At 40.2% G+C, this 14,229-nt stretch overlaps 1 protein-coding gene across 1 annotated transcript in view; it reads right to left on the minus strand.

Annotated features, from left to right (window-relative positions):
• The window catches only part of ncbp1 (nuclear cap binding protein subunit 1), a 15,428-nt gene extending 1,407 nt beyond the window's left edge, over positions 1 to 14,021 (minus strand). The window contains exons 1-22 of the mRNA XM_008291725.1: positions 13,858 to 14,021; positions 12,503 to 12,591; positions 11,942 to 12,042; positions 11,701 to 11,857; positions 11,507 to 11,614; positions 10,921 to 11,042; positions 10,680 to 10,749; positions 9,602 to 9,817; positions 9,014 to 9,111; positions 8,861 to 8,924; positions 8,666 to 8,776; positions 7,235 to 7,299; positions 7,075 to 7,137; positions 6,896 to 6,970; positions 5,155 to 5,258; positions 4,825 to 4,947; positions 4,278 to 4,380; positions 3,326 to 3,419; positions 3,109 to 3,212; positions 2,792 to 2,909; positions 2,530 to 2,670; positions 1,148 to 1,261 (exon numbers count right to left, since the gene is read on the minus strand). Of these exons, the coding sequence (XP_008289947.1) occupies positions 1,148 to 1,261; positions 2,530 to 2,670; positions 2,792 to 2,909; positions 3,109 to 3,212; positions 3,326 to 3,419; positions 4,278 to 4,380; positions 4,825 to 4,947; positions 5,155 to 5,258; positions 6,896 to 6,970; positions 7,075 to 7,137; positions 7,235 to 7,299; positions 8,666 to 8,776; positions 8,861 to 8,924; positions 9,014 to 9,111; positions 9,602 to 9,817; positions 10,680 to 10,749; positions 10,921 to 11,042; positions 11,507 to 11,614; positions 11,701 to 11,857; positions 11,942 to 12,042; positions 12,503 to 12,591; positions 13,858 to 13,891 (2,274 nt within the window). The 5' untranslated portion in view covers positions 13,892 to 14,021. The remainder of the gene's footprint in view (positions 1 to 1,147; positions 1,262 to 2,529; positions 2,671 to 2,791; positions 2,910 to 3,108; positions 3,213 to 3,325; positions 3,420 to 4,277; positions 4,381 to 4,824; positions 4,948 to 5,154; positions 5,259 to 6,895; positions 6,971 to 7,074; positions 7,138 to 7,234; positions 7,300 to 8,665; positions 8,777 to 8,860; positions 8,925 to 9,013; positions 9,112 to 9,601; positions 9,818 to 10,679; positions 10,750 to 10,920; positions 11,043 to 11,506; positions 11,615 to 11,700; positions 11,858 to 11,941; positions 12,043 to 12,502; positions 12,592 to 13,857) is intronic.
• Positions 14,022 to 14,229: the final 208 nt, after the last annotated feature.

Genomic DNA, 14,229 nt, shown 5'->3' on the forward strand with positions numbered 1-14,229 from the left:
AAGTCTAACCATCAACGGATAACTGTGACACTGAAGAAAAGTCAACAAATTGATGATTCCTAGGCAAGATCGGCAGTTTTAAGCAAACTATGATTTCTCAGCAGGTTTATTAGTGAATCAGAGACAAAACAGAAAGAATAAGTCTCACTGAATCTAAAATACATGGATCCGTTTGTTCAAGTATCCCTTCCACACACATTGTAGCATCTGATGGTAAACAGCTCTGCAGATAACCATCACGCTGTTTAATGGTGATTACTTTCTGGATTAAGTGATTAATTTGTCTTAGATGAAAAGAGTTTTGTTTTGTCCACAATGGAGGAAAGAACCCCAAAAGCATTCACACTGAGGAAGCTGTAATCAGATAAATCAGACAATGTTTTGTAGTGGAATTACAGTTATTGATTATGAAGGTGATGTAGTTGCAGCTACAGTCCAGTTTTCCCTCTAAAGCTTTGATTTGGTGCATCATTGGATTACAGGACACTCTCCTGCCTCTGAATAACACACAGCAGCAGAAATTCAGGCTATTAAATCAAATCTTTCTCCTATATTTGGAGCAACAAGTAAAGAGATTATCTCTATTATTTGTGGCAACTGCAACCTGCGGGTAGCTTACATGCTATTTTTTAACACAGTTAAGCATTTTTAAAATGGGTCTCTCAAAATCTTAATATAATCGATTTAATATTGATTTTTTTTGATGACTTAAGTTGATTGATTATGAATGAATAAATGAATGGTTTATTTTGGGTACAAGCTACAATACAAAAATTGAATCGTGTGCATTCAGCTGACAAAGAATTATTACACATGGTTGCAGTAAACATTTTTTTCTCACAAAAAGATTTAACAAGGTCTGAAACCGAAAAAGGAACAGGCTGAAGCCAAGGCCTATTTCTGCCTATCCGGTATCAGATTAACTGGAGATTGTTCTAGTAGCACGATCAGGTTCATTTTGTCTACTCTGAGTGTTACAGTAGTTGACTAATTGATGCCCCTTTCACCTCACTCGGTACCGTTGCCTTTCCCATCTCAGTTGTGTCTGACTTTGATCCCTCCTAGCTGTATAACGCCCACATTACTGTAACCGCCCAGTCAAAGCAGAAGTGACAACAGGCCCGATGTGTGCCACTGTGTGTTTTACCATGAGGAAGATCTGCTGCAGCCGCTCGATGCAGTTTTTGTACCAGGGAGTGCTGATGTCGACGCTGCCCGTCTCACAGCGAACCAGATGCTCCGTCAACAACATGATGAAGCGCTGAGGACGGAACAACAGGTCTTCAGTACATACACATGTCTTTTTAAGCTGCTCTGGACTCTAGTTCAACTTATCTGCACAAGACAAGACTCTTCAGGACAACAGGGTCACATTTATATTTCATAGGTATCAACACTGAAGCTTCACCAGTTCATTACCAACAATAACTTAAATAATAATAACTTAAATATGCAAATCTCTAAAAAAACAATCACTCATTTGTATTAATTTACAGAACAGAAATCTGAATATTGGATAAAGCAAGCTGCAAAATGTGAATTTTATTTTGATGGCATTGCAGAGGCAAAGGCTTGAACTGAAGGATTTTTTCTTTAGTGCATTTTTTTTTTTAAACAAAAAAATACACTGTATGTTTTTCTGTCCACGTCTTTTAACGATGACTTTTAAGCAGGTATTACCAACAAAACTTCACTATGTGACTGGTGAAAACTAATTGCATGATGACAATAAAGATTCTTGACTGGACTTTTCGAAATGTATGACTCCATAAATCAGAAAATACTGTCAACAGCTTGACAAAAAAAATCTATGTTCTCCATGTTTTTATGAATTAAATGTTCTATGAATCAGGCTGTGAATGATATATGAACAAAGCCTCAGTAAAAAACCTTCAGAACATTGGAATAAAACTGAACGGTGTGCTGAATGTGTGTTCTGCTGTAAGTGGAGACTTGTGGCTCAGAGTGGGTGAAGAAACTCACTTTGAGGAAATGGCACTAAAGAGAAATGTATTGTAGGACTCCATACCGTTTGTTTTTACTGGAAACTACTGTTTACAGGCAAAAACTTTAATTAATAGATATCATCATGCAACAGCTGATTCCTTACATAAAGACTTTTTTTTTAATTGATCAGGGGTAAAGTTTTAGGTTATAATATGTGAAATAATCTTTTCAAATATGCAGCAATTTGGTCAAATGTCCAACAAAGTGCAGTAAACTGTACTCTTCCACTCGTCCTGAAACATTATGGAAGCATTATATCTGCAAATGATGAATGCTGAACGTAGAATTCTATCAGTCGATGGTTACTCCTTCATCAACACGTGACTAAATTGAAAGGACAGAAAGATTTTTGGATTTAAACCCTGCAGGTGTTAATGTGCCTTCACCAGTGATGACTCACCTCGCTGATTTCAACAGCTAAACCTGCTTAAATAGACGTTTTCATCACTTAATTAAAGCCTTCTACGGCCTTCAACTGTTGACCACAAGCAGCTCCGTCACTTATCAGTCAGCCACTGGTACCTGGAAGATGACGAGGAAGAGGTTTTTCTGTTCGCTCTGGGCCGACTCCACCTTCTCCTGCAGCCTCTCGATCTGCTCCTCCAGCTGACCCTCCTCGTCCTCGCTGTTCTTGTCCATGTCCTCGTCGTCGCCGCTGTCCCTCTGTTCAAATAAAACACGAGCACCAACATCATAACTGAAATGATCTTAAGTTTAAAGAAGTGCTTAAAACATCTGTTTTAAAATTCAGTATTAAAATGAGAGTGATGAAGACCAAAGTTACCCTCTTGTGCTGCTGTTTCTCCAGTTTGTCTTTGGCCTCCTCCAGCTCCTTCTGGATCTTCTGGACATGTTTGTTCATCTTTCGGATGGTGGAGTGCAGGATCTCCCAGATGAAAAGTCTGCACGAGGAGAGAGATTGTTTAAGTTTAGACAGGCAGAGAGAAAACAGTCTGGACACCGGTCATTATCTCAGATCATCTACTTGTTCCAAGACGGATATTTTTGTTTCTCTCTGTGCTGTGTGTAACTGCAAAAATTCACTGGACAGCACCTTAACATCTACATGTGTTTCTTCTTAAACTGCTGTTGATGTCCCACCTGGTGAACTCATGAGCCATGTCTTGTGAGAAGAGCCAGTTGGCAACAGCAGCACAGTCCACAATCTGCGTCCGAATCATTTTATCCACCAACACTGCAATCATCTGTAACGCAGCAAAGACGTGTTTCATGAACCAAACTCTCAACTGAAGCTCTTCCTACACATGTACGTTTAACCGTGAACATCCATACTGTTACACTGCTGGCTGCTGTGTACCTGCGGGTGGTTCCTCCACACTTCATACACCACTTTGAGGATGTGCAGTTTCCCCTCATCGCTGTCTGTCAGGGTCTTCAGGATCTCATGGAACCTGTGAGCATCAGATGAAGGTGAGTCCAGCAGGTCTGGAGTCATTCTTTCAAGCTTCCATTAGATTATTTGTATATCTTGATAGCTCTTAATATTCTACTGTTTAAACAATTTCCCTACTTTTAAGGCAGTGCTTTTGCCTTTACCAGTGTGCTGAGCTGAATTTTACTTCACAGATGGTGACAAAAGAACCTTTTCTATGTTTTAATGTCACACACTTAGATATTTATTCACCAAGTTGTTTTCTTTGTTCAAATAGTTGCTGCATTATCAGTAAAATCAGATGAGCTTTATTTGCAAATTGTGCATGTATTTTTTTTAATTATGTTAATGGCCAGACTGGGTAAATGTTCCACACTTGTATGGAGCCTTTTAACTTCAGCTCACTTTACATTGTGTTTCTCATTCACACACTCAAACAGCAGCAGAGCTGCCTGCAAGGTGATCGCCCACCACTTTATTCTGAGAGGTGCAGCCTGTGGAAGCTTGAACAGGGTAATGAGCTGGAAAATTATACTTTATGCACAAAGAAAAGGCCTCACTGTGGACATTACAATAGCCTGTCAATCACTGCACCATCCTCTGTCATTTTATAAAGTAATACAAACCTCTTTTTCCTCCATTTATAAACCCTTTTCTTTTCGCTGTGGATGTATCTGACGCAAATGAATGCATTTCCCTCTTTTCTATTATAGACAGCATTGTGATTTAAATCACAGCTGGATGGACCCAATATAAAATAATACCTCGACCTTTTGGAGGTATGAATTCACATGTCACGATGTCTAACACCAACTACCTTTTAGTCATTTCATTGGTAAAATAGATGAAAAACACGTGACGATGGTGGTGAACTTACTTGCCGAGGGCACTGAAGGAGTGGCTGAAGGATTTGGCTGCCAGATGGAGCAGAGTCTGCAGGAAGACGTCGATCTTCAGAGGGTTGAAGCTCTCCCCTTCATCTGGATGGACGGAAAAACAGAAAAAGAGAGGATAATAAAGAAAACGTAGAGAGAAACATATGCAACACAATGCAGTTTTACCAAACAGTAGGGTAGGTTTCAAGAAAAACATAGCTGATAAGAGCAAAAGTGTCAAATCAGTCCCATTAAAGTGTAGTAAATTAGAGTTTCTCTGCTAAACTAACAAATTCTGAAATCAATCGGTTTAGCAAAACACAGAAATTAACGCAAAACTATTTTTAAAGATAATTTACTACAAAACAGCTGCAGTAAATCAACATGACAGCAACAGTTCCAAAAAGAGCAAAACGTCTCACTGTGCTTCTGCATGAACAAATGATCATTTTCTAATCTAAAGGCCTTGTTGGAGGAAGCACAGACAAACCATGGTCACAATGTACAATAAATACAGACCACTGAAGTAAGACAAAAGGGGAAACAAACCATCATCGTCTTCTTGGTTGGGGTTGGGGACCTCTTTGAGGATGGTGAGGATTTCCTCGTTGGATGCTCGATTCTTGATGGCGTTTCCAACGGTGATGGAGACTGCGTAACCTGGTAACGAAGCTGTGAGGCAGCAAGAGTTTGTCAGTTAATTTCAACAAGGTCCATCTGAACATTTTAATGCTGATTAATTAAGTTTCCTGAACAGTATTTTGGCCCAAATTGTAAATGACTACACTGTGACTATGCTGCTTTAAGGAAAAAAAACTTGAAAATGGGTCTTTTATAAATATGTTACAAATAAAAGTTAAAAAAAAAAAAAAAACTTACAGGCGCTCTCATCTAAATATTTGTAAGAGAAGATGGGTTCAGCGGGGATGAGGGCTGAGAAAGTCGGAGGGACGATGTCCACTATCCTCTGATGGTATGAAAGTCTGCAAAGCAAAGAGTAAAAGAAACGAGTTGAGACTAAAGACATTTTCCTGATTTAAAAAGCAACAAAGAGAATTTGTTTTGAAAGAGAAATGATGTGAAAGCCTTTCAGTCATCAACTTCTTACACATTAACCCTCTGGAACCCAAAACCAGGCAGTGAGTTTGAAAGACATGTCTTCTTTAACACAGAAAAAAATACTTAAAAATGGCCAAAATTACACTATTTAGCAGCCAGAACTGGTAAAAACAGACACTGGATTTTCAACTTTGTGATGTTTTTGAGTGATGTGCGGTCCTATAAGGAAATCTAACCAAATCTACACCTACACTGTGACATGTCATTGAAGTCACTTTAATCTATATGTCTGTGTATATAATACATGTGAGAAGGTTAACATACTTGATTTTTTTTTTTTTTTTAATCTAACCTTTATTTAATCAGGAGAGGGTTAATTGACATTAAAAATCTCTTTTTCAAGCATGTCCTGGCCAAGACAGGCAGCAGCACAACTGACAGACAGACAAGGTCACAGAAGCATCCACACAAACATCATAACATAATACACGGTGAGATTAAATGTAGAAGATAAGAAACAAACATATCAGCAGAGATCAGAAACATAACTAGCAAAAATAGTTATCTTTCAAAACATCTACAGACTGATGTTTTCACCTCCAAGTCATTCCTAAACACTTTTTAAAGTGTTTAAAGAACTGCTTAATGAATGAAATGAAAATGAAAAAGCAGCATGGATCAACAACAGTACACAGAGGAGCAAGTCGTTGGAAGTTTCCAAAGCTATCATGCAGAGTCGTGTGAAAATGTAAATACTAAAATAATTAAAATATGGAGCCCCCATTTTCTGTAGTGCGAGTACCTGTGGGCACTTGGAAAAATACTGTACATGTTGATTCTATTTTTGCCCCCCATTGTTGTAAAACAAATCAGCAAAGAAATTCTACCCGTGCTTTTTTATTTTCTTTTTATCATTTTAGGCAATATAAATACAGACATGGACTGCACTTATATAGCACTTTTCTACCTTAGCAGCACGCAAAGGACTTTGTCTCATTCACCCCTTCACACACACATTCACACACCAGTGGTGACAGAGTTGCCATGCAAGGTGCTGCCTGCCATTGGGAGCAACTTGGGGTTCAGTGTCTTGCCCAACGACACTTCAAGTGTGTAGGGGGCGAAATGCCAACCTTACGATCAGACGACAACCGCTCTACCACCTGAGCCACAGCCGCCCAGAAGACATTTCTTAGTTCTCTCTACTTCTGGCCATGGTTGTGTTGTTTCCAAGGAGGTGCAGGACTTCATGTTACATTGAAAAATGAGTCTACAGTGAGTAGAAATGGTGACAGTACGAAGAGGACTGTTTGGGGTTCAGAGGATTAAAACTTCTTGTATTATAGAAAATAATGAGGAGAAAATGAGTAAACTGTTTAATGAGTGAGACACTAAACCTCTAATGAAGCGGCACTGGATTGGCTGGATTTCTACAAATAATCACTTGTTTAGGATAAGGTCACAAAGTTGTCCTGGAAACCCTCACATCAAAGTACATCTCTTAGACTTAATGACTCCTATGTCCTGTCCTACTCTACCAACATGAGCGGTGCTTTCATACCTCATGCTCTTCTCCAGAACCTCTTTCACAAACTTGGGCTTGGGCTTCTCCAGATCCACAGTCAAGCAGTCGGCCCTTCAAAGAGGGAACATTTTTGAGATCAAAAGTCCAGTTTTTCTAATTTAAAACACCACATTGTTCCAATAAACAATCCCCACGGCCATCAAACTGTCACCCACCAGTCATCCCAGCTCCATCGAAACTGGAAGTTGCTCAAATGATGAGAAAACCAGTTGATTAATCTGCAAAAATATAAGAAATGGAGAGTGATGGGATAACAGTGACACACCGCAGACAGTAAACAGCTCGTCGTTAAAAGTAAATGTGCAGTAACGTTACCTGTCTATGCAGGTGGTGTTCATGGTGTCCAGTCTCATGTAAAGCATCTCTGTGGCTTGGGCCAACTATCATGCAGGCGTTAAAGAAAAGACTCAACAGTAGAGAGGTGTTGTTCTGTTTCTGGAACATCCTGCTGAGCTCTATTAAAAACAACCCAATAATAACGAGTTTACTATCCTTATATAACCCATGAAGTTATTCCTTAGACTAACTAGCTACAAGTTGTGTGCATGTAACTATACTGTACTTTAAATGGCTGTTAATATTTGATTTGATGACAACATGATTCATCATAACTATTTCTTTGAGGGTTTTCTGCTTGTACTAATCAGCAAAAATGGAAAGATGTCAGGAAAAGAGAAAGAGATGGATGTAGTCAGATTCAAACCAGGGACAGTTCGGCTCATGTTCAACATCTGAACCCAACAACCACACAGGTGACCCACGATGAAGGCTGGGGCCGAACAACAGGCAAGAAAACAACAACAAACAAATCATGACATTTAGAAAACTTTTAAAGTAACTTTTTCAGATACTGTGATATGAGTCACAATTTTAGTCGGAATGGTCTTTTTTGAATTTCCCTCTCCCTGAACCAAACATAAAAATGCTGTGATGTTTGCTGTGATCTATGACAAACCAGCATGTGTCCGTCTATCTGGAGAATACAGTCAACAGGCCGGGACATCCCTGCAGCATCACAGCGCTTCATTTAAGAAGAGGTATTGTGACATGTTTTACTATTAGCAGAACACTGCAGCTCCTGTGATTTAGATATTGCGATTAGTCATATTGTGAATATTTCAATGCGTTGTTCGGACCTGCTGTTACCCTTTTTCCACTCAAACTACTTCTTTGGGTCTCGACCAGGACAACTGGTTCCAGAGCAGCACTATCACATTTCTGGTTCACAAAAAAAGAACTGCTTATATCAGGTGCTGGGGGCAGGAGTATTGTAAGCAACATGACCAAATAAAACTTTTCAAAATTTTCTGAAAAAAAGAAGAAAAAAATAGAGCTAATCTGCCTAATTCAAAGAGGTAAAACCAGAGAATTGGTACGGACCTGACATGGAAGCAGCAGTGTGTGGAAAGCCAATGAGGTTATTATCCATCTTAATTTCCCTGCAGGTCGAGGTTTTAAACTCACCAGCTGGGGTTTACATACGCTGGTGTTCACAAACACCAACTGCCGACTGTAAGGGCATTAATAAACTGTGATATTATAACAGAAAACCGCAGGCCAGTGAGGAAGACAAGGACCTCCTTCACTTTCCAACAGTGGTGTCTCCTTTCACAGAATTTACTCTTAAGTCTTCAAAACACGACTCGGGAACAAAAAAAGCTCAGATATTTTGAGGAGCAGTGGAACATGTTTGCATTCAATGTTATGATTGAGATGAAGTGCAGAAGTGCGAAGAATCAAGGATACAACTTGGGGCAACGATCCCGGCTGCAGTTTACAGAGTTCGATAAGCAGTGTGGTGTACATGACGTCAATGTGAGGCGGCGTGGGCAGCTGGAAGAGCTCTCCAAAGATCACCTGAAAGAAAAAAAATTAAATAAATGTACTGCATTAAAATATAGCCATGAATTATACTAAAAACAAACAAAAATGAATATATACCTCTACGATGTGATAGTTGAGCGGGATCTTGTTTTTCCCTGGGTAGCTGAGTAACTGGGCAGCGCTGACACGAAAAAAAGGAAAACAGCGTTTGAGTGACAGCTTAGGTGCACATTCAGGCTTTACAAAAGTAGAACTGCAACCACTACGGACCATGTTTTCCTCTCTTTCCAGTGAGTTTTGATGATACAGTGCAGGTTTTCTTCTATGACAAATCTCTCCACGGAATGACTGCCAGGCATAACGGGTCCCTAAAGAGAAAAACATGGACAATTCATCAGTAACCAATAGGGCTGAAACCAACATATTATTTTCACTGTCTATTAATCTAAATGTCAATCAGTGTTTCTCAAAGCCCAAGACGGCGTGTCCACATGTCCTGTTTTGTCCACAACCCAAATATATTCAGTTTACTGTCATGGGGGAGGAAAGAAACCAGAAAGTATTTTTATTTTAAGACTCTGGATTTGGAGAATTTTGACTTTTGTTTCTTGAAAAATGTATTTAATTAATCAATTGTTGCAACTCTACACACCAGGAGTGTTATTCTCATGATAGCAGTTTCCCTAATACATTTGTGTTATTATAAATTTGTGATTTTGAATGAGAATTTTACATCTGCACACAGGATTTATGTAGGAAATTGTTGCCTTTAACAACATTACACATTCATCTGTTTTTCTACTCAGAACGCATTTGGATTTGTTTCCTACAAAGTTTTACCAAAACACGACGACAAACCTCTGGGGCATCAGTGTAGTCAAACATGCGGAAGATGACCCGGGGCATGGGGTACTGGGCGTCAGGCATGTGTCCCGGTGGGGTGAAGGGGGGCAGGTTGTGTTGCAGAGCCTCGCACAGCACGCTGTCGAAGGCGATGTACGGACGAAGGATGTGACGCTCCTGCCAGCGGTCTTTCTTCAGCTTCTGAATCTGAGCCCAGAGGCAGTCCAGGTACTACATGGAGGGCAGGAAGAGGAGACAGAGACAACTATAACAACATACCTGGATCAACATTAGAAGTGATCGGTTTACTAACAAAAAACAAGCTAATGGGAGCGACATTACTACTGCGTTTATACTACTAGCTACTGTAACGTGAGCACATCAGAGGCCAACAGCAGTGACCATGGCTGCCTTATTTATTCTTCTCTCCATTGCAACAATGTGCTGCTGCTAAAATTATAGCGAGCAATCAGCAACTCGTAAACAAAGGCTACAAGGCATGATCATAAAGTCCGGAACTGTTCTTTGTGCACTTGCTACTCGCCACACACGGTTCCCTGTGACTTCTTTCTCTTCCCCAAAATGAAATTCAAGTTGCAAGGTTGCAATTTTGACACATTTCGGTGCTTGGCATGCTTATAGTACAGCACTTCCAGGGATTGTTACATGTTGTGGTAGTCTGACTGACTGTATGTTGGCTGCAGGTATCAGCCTGTCACTGGCTGCTCATTCCAGGCAGCCTTGTCCTCCTTTCTTTGCTATCTGTACGTTACTGTCTTCAAAAAACAACTTGCAACAGGAAACACAAACCAACACCTCTGAGCAGCAGCCTATCACTATTACATTTTCTGAGGATTTGAGTTAGTTTTCTCTTGTGCTCTACAGTTGATTATCCATTTAAAGACACTGCTTATCTCCCTGTACGCAAATATTCCACCAGTCACTATTTTGAGGGAAGACCAAAAGCAACCCAGATCATTTTTCCCCTTTAATAGAATAATGATGAAGCACTGCTTCACTTAAGACTATTCTGCACTATAAAAGCTTTTCACATGGTAACTTTTGTCTCAATCAATACTGACAGGACTCTCACCTCCTCTTGTGGGTGGGGCTTCTCTGCCGTCCACACCTGTAGCATGGGGACATGAGTCTTTACTCTCCTCCTGAAAAATGTCGACAATACAAAGTTTAGAGACATGAACTGAAACAAAGACTGGTTTGATAATGACAATGTAAGCTCAAAAGAGAAAAAAATCAGACTCAACAGCACATTAATGACACAACAACAGCAATAAATAAACAAAGACAGTGCAGAAACAAGGCAAGGGTCTTACTTGAGGTAGCCTTCGATTTGGCTGAGGAGCCGATCCATTTCAACATCCTTCTTCTCATAAAGCTCCTTACCGACCCAGGGCAGACAAGACAGAACAACATACACAAACCAGTCCGACCGAACCTGTGGACGGAGACGAGACCAGTTAACACCTCGTGTTCCACGTGGGCACCTCAGCATGAAGCAGGGATGCAGCCAAGAGCTACTGACAATCATGATGTTGCCCATAATCATCATATTTCAATGTTTTCACTAAAATTAAAACTTAGATGGTGATTTTCAAGTATGTATGCTGTTTGCACCGGTGCTAATTCTGAATATTGAAAACCATGATGAAAAATACCCACCAGCAACTTTCATGACAACAAAAATGAGACTAAAGCCAAACAAACCAATGAATTATATTACATTTTTCATCCATTAATGACACGTAAAACATAACCAGACATACAAATGGGCACTAATTACTGTTTTTAGATGATGTCTAATTCCTACACCTGCACTTAAAATGTATCGGTTGGGTTTAGAAATCCCTTAGTTACTTTAGCATACAAAATATTACTACTCCACATTAAACGTCTGCCTACCTGTGGCACATCTTCCTCCTGAGTAACACTGACAAAGTTTTCAAACATGGCCACCATAGAGGGAGCAGCGATCACATGGCAGTTGACCAAGTCAGATAGAAAACGCACCTAAAAAAAAAAAAAAGATATGTTAGTGTAGTGACAAATACATTTTAAAGGCACATATATCAGACGATTTCAAATAGTCAGCATACCAAGTAAACAGCTTCATTGTACAAGTTGTTTTTCAACGTCTCTTTCAGTTGCCTGATCATGGCCTCCACAAACTCGCCCCCAAAGTTATAGTTCCTGGCGTTGAGGAGGCCGACTAAGGTTGTATACACGGTCAGCTTCTCAGGCAGGAGGCGGGCGCTGTCGACAAGAAACAAGTTCAGTCAGAAGTGACAATCAAAGGGCTATATGCTAATCAAAGGGTGCGAACTGCTATGAACGTACACAGCACATAAAATGCGCAGGATTTTGTTTTTGTAGTTTGGGAGGTCGGCCTCTAAAACGCCTGCGAGGCCCTCCAAGTTGCTCTCCAGGGACGACGTACTCTGGAAGGAAACAAGAAGCAGTTTAGCACTTGTCATTACAAAGCACTTGATCGTAAAGACAGCTAAGACTTTATTTATTTTGCTTGTTTTTTGCTAAACAAGAGTGTATTTTACTGCAGCAAACACCTACCAAAACCTTGTTTTTTTTTGTAGTACAAGACAAAGCAAGAACTATTGAGTCGAGCGTTTAGTCGCCTGAGACTCTGTTCAATCTAAAAACATCAAAATGTCCCTTCCTTGGGCGCCCAAATGGCTCAACAGGTTGGACGGGCGACCCATGTACAGGGGCTATGGTCCCCAATGCAGCAGCCGCGGGGACTATGCAGCCAGCCAGCAGCTCATTTGCTGCATGTCCTTTCCCCACTCTTCCCCCCATGTTTCTCTGTCACTCTTTCACTGTCCTACCCATTAAAGGCAGAAAAGCCCAAAAAATATCTTTAAAAAAAAAAAGTCCTCTCACCTTTTCCCCCACACGACATATCAGCGACTCCAGGCGATCTTCAATCTCAATGGGCTCTGATGTTCTTCTCCTTTTGTGGGCTTGACCTCCTAGAAAAAAGATAAAAGCATAAAACAATAAGCACAGCTGAAAGAATACCAGGGGTCAGCATTATGTGAAAAGCCATGCTAAAACTGAATATGCTTATCTGATATGTGAAACACACGGGCATTGAAAAACTTTACACAGGAAAATAAGTTCTAGATAACCATTAGTGATCGCATCAGAGTTAACACAAATGTGGGACTTTGTATGAGTACAATACTTAATTTCCAGAGTATTCCTTGTGTCAGTGTAGTGATATTGCCATAACTGCACAGATATCGAATACTGAAACAATTCATAGGACACTGAGAAAGCAGTTTGACATTTATGTTTGATTACATGTCAGAGGAACTGACATGGACTGTTCACTTTCCAGCATTCAGCATTTGAGAAGCAACACAACCAGTCATCTGTTGCTGCTGTTTCTTGATGAGCAGACAGTGGACAATTGATCACTGACAGAGCTTTTCAATGGAAATGATGATCTTAGAAAGTGATAAATACCAATTAGAGCTGCTTAAAACAAACACATAGAATCAGCCATTAGTCCAGGGTGAATAATAAAAGATAGTAACACACGGAACAAGTGTCTATTATAGTTCAGCCCATTTCATTTTCTACAATTCAGGTAAAAATGCTTTTAAAAATGCAATAGTTAAAATGCATTGTTGACATCTCTATCACAATGTCTTTACTAAATTCTTTATGTTATTTTTAGCCATAGGAAACCTGATGATCAACTAAAAATTCACTATAATAAAAAAATTAAAATAAATGTCATAGGTATGAACAATTTAGGGATTAGGTGTCGATAACGTTACCGCTGGTCATTTCGCTCTCTCAGCATGTTATACTTTTTTGAGTGAGTTATACCTTTAAATTTCGATCAATTATTAAACCTTCAATCAGAGCCAGATCACAAACTACCAACACACCGTTTGCATGTGTCACAGCAATGATTACCGCCCACAGCAGTTACCGACGCTGCTTAACTCACTCCAGCTAATCCGACAGCTAACGGTAAAGGCGTACCGGCTAATTCTGTCGCTGCTAACACAGTTTTCTCAGTCTTTCCCCTCCAAGCCGCCTCACTGGCACTAAGTATCAATGAATAGTAACTGATTTGTACTTTTAGGATTAGGAAAACCCAAACATGGCCTCGTAAAACAATTAACCAACCAGCATGCACCAAAAACCTGCTAACATTAGCTAGCTGCCGCTAGTTAGCCTAACGCCTGAATTACACATGCAGCTAACGTCCACCGACTCACCGTCATTCTCGTCGCTGTGCCGTCTCCTAGACATGTTTCACGCCGCTTGTTTCGCTTTGAAATGCAAGACGAACCGATGCTAAAAATGAAAGTGAAATAAAACAATAAGTGGGTTAAACAAGCGTCTTCTGTCTGGATCACCCAACAAGACCGCCGCTGTAGCAGGAAAATAACAGCGGTCCGATTCAAGTGAAGCACAGCCGGGTTAGTCAGGGGTCAACCGGAAGGTGCACCGGCTTTTGCCTTCCGGTGCGCTCTGTTGGGGCTCTCTGCTGCACGCCTGCTGATAGTTAGATGTGTAACCATAGACTTTGTATTTCTTAACAAATTCAAGATTTTATTTTTTAATCTTAGCCATGATTTGAAATACAG

The sequence above is a fragment of the Stegastes partitus genome, unplaced genomic scaffold (assembly GCF_000690725.1).
Source record: "Stegastes partitus isolate 25-593 unplaced genomic scaffold, Stegastes_partitus-1.0.2 Scaffold758, whole genome shotgun sequence".
In the NCBI taxonomy this organism is placed as follows: domain Eukaryota; kingdom Metazoa; phylum Chordata; class Actinopteri; family Pomacentridae; genus Stegastes; species Stegastes partitus.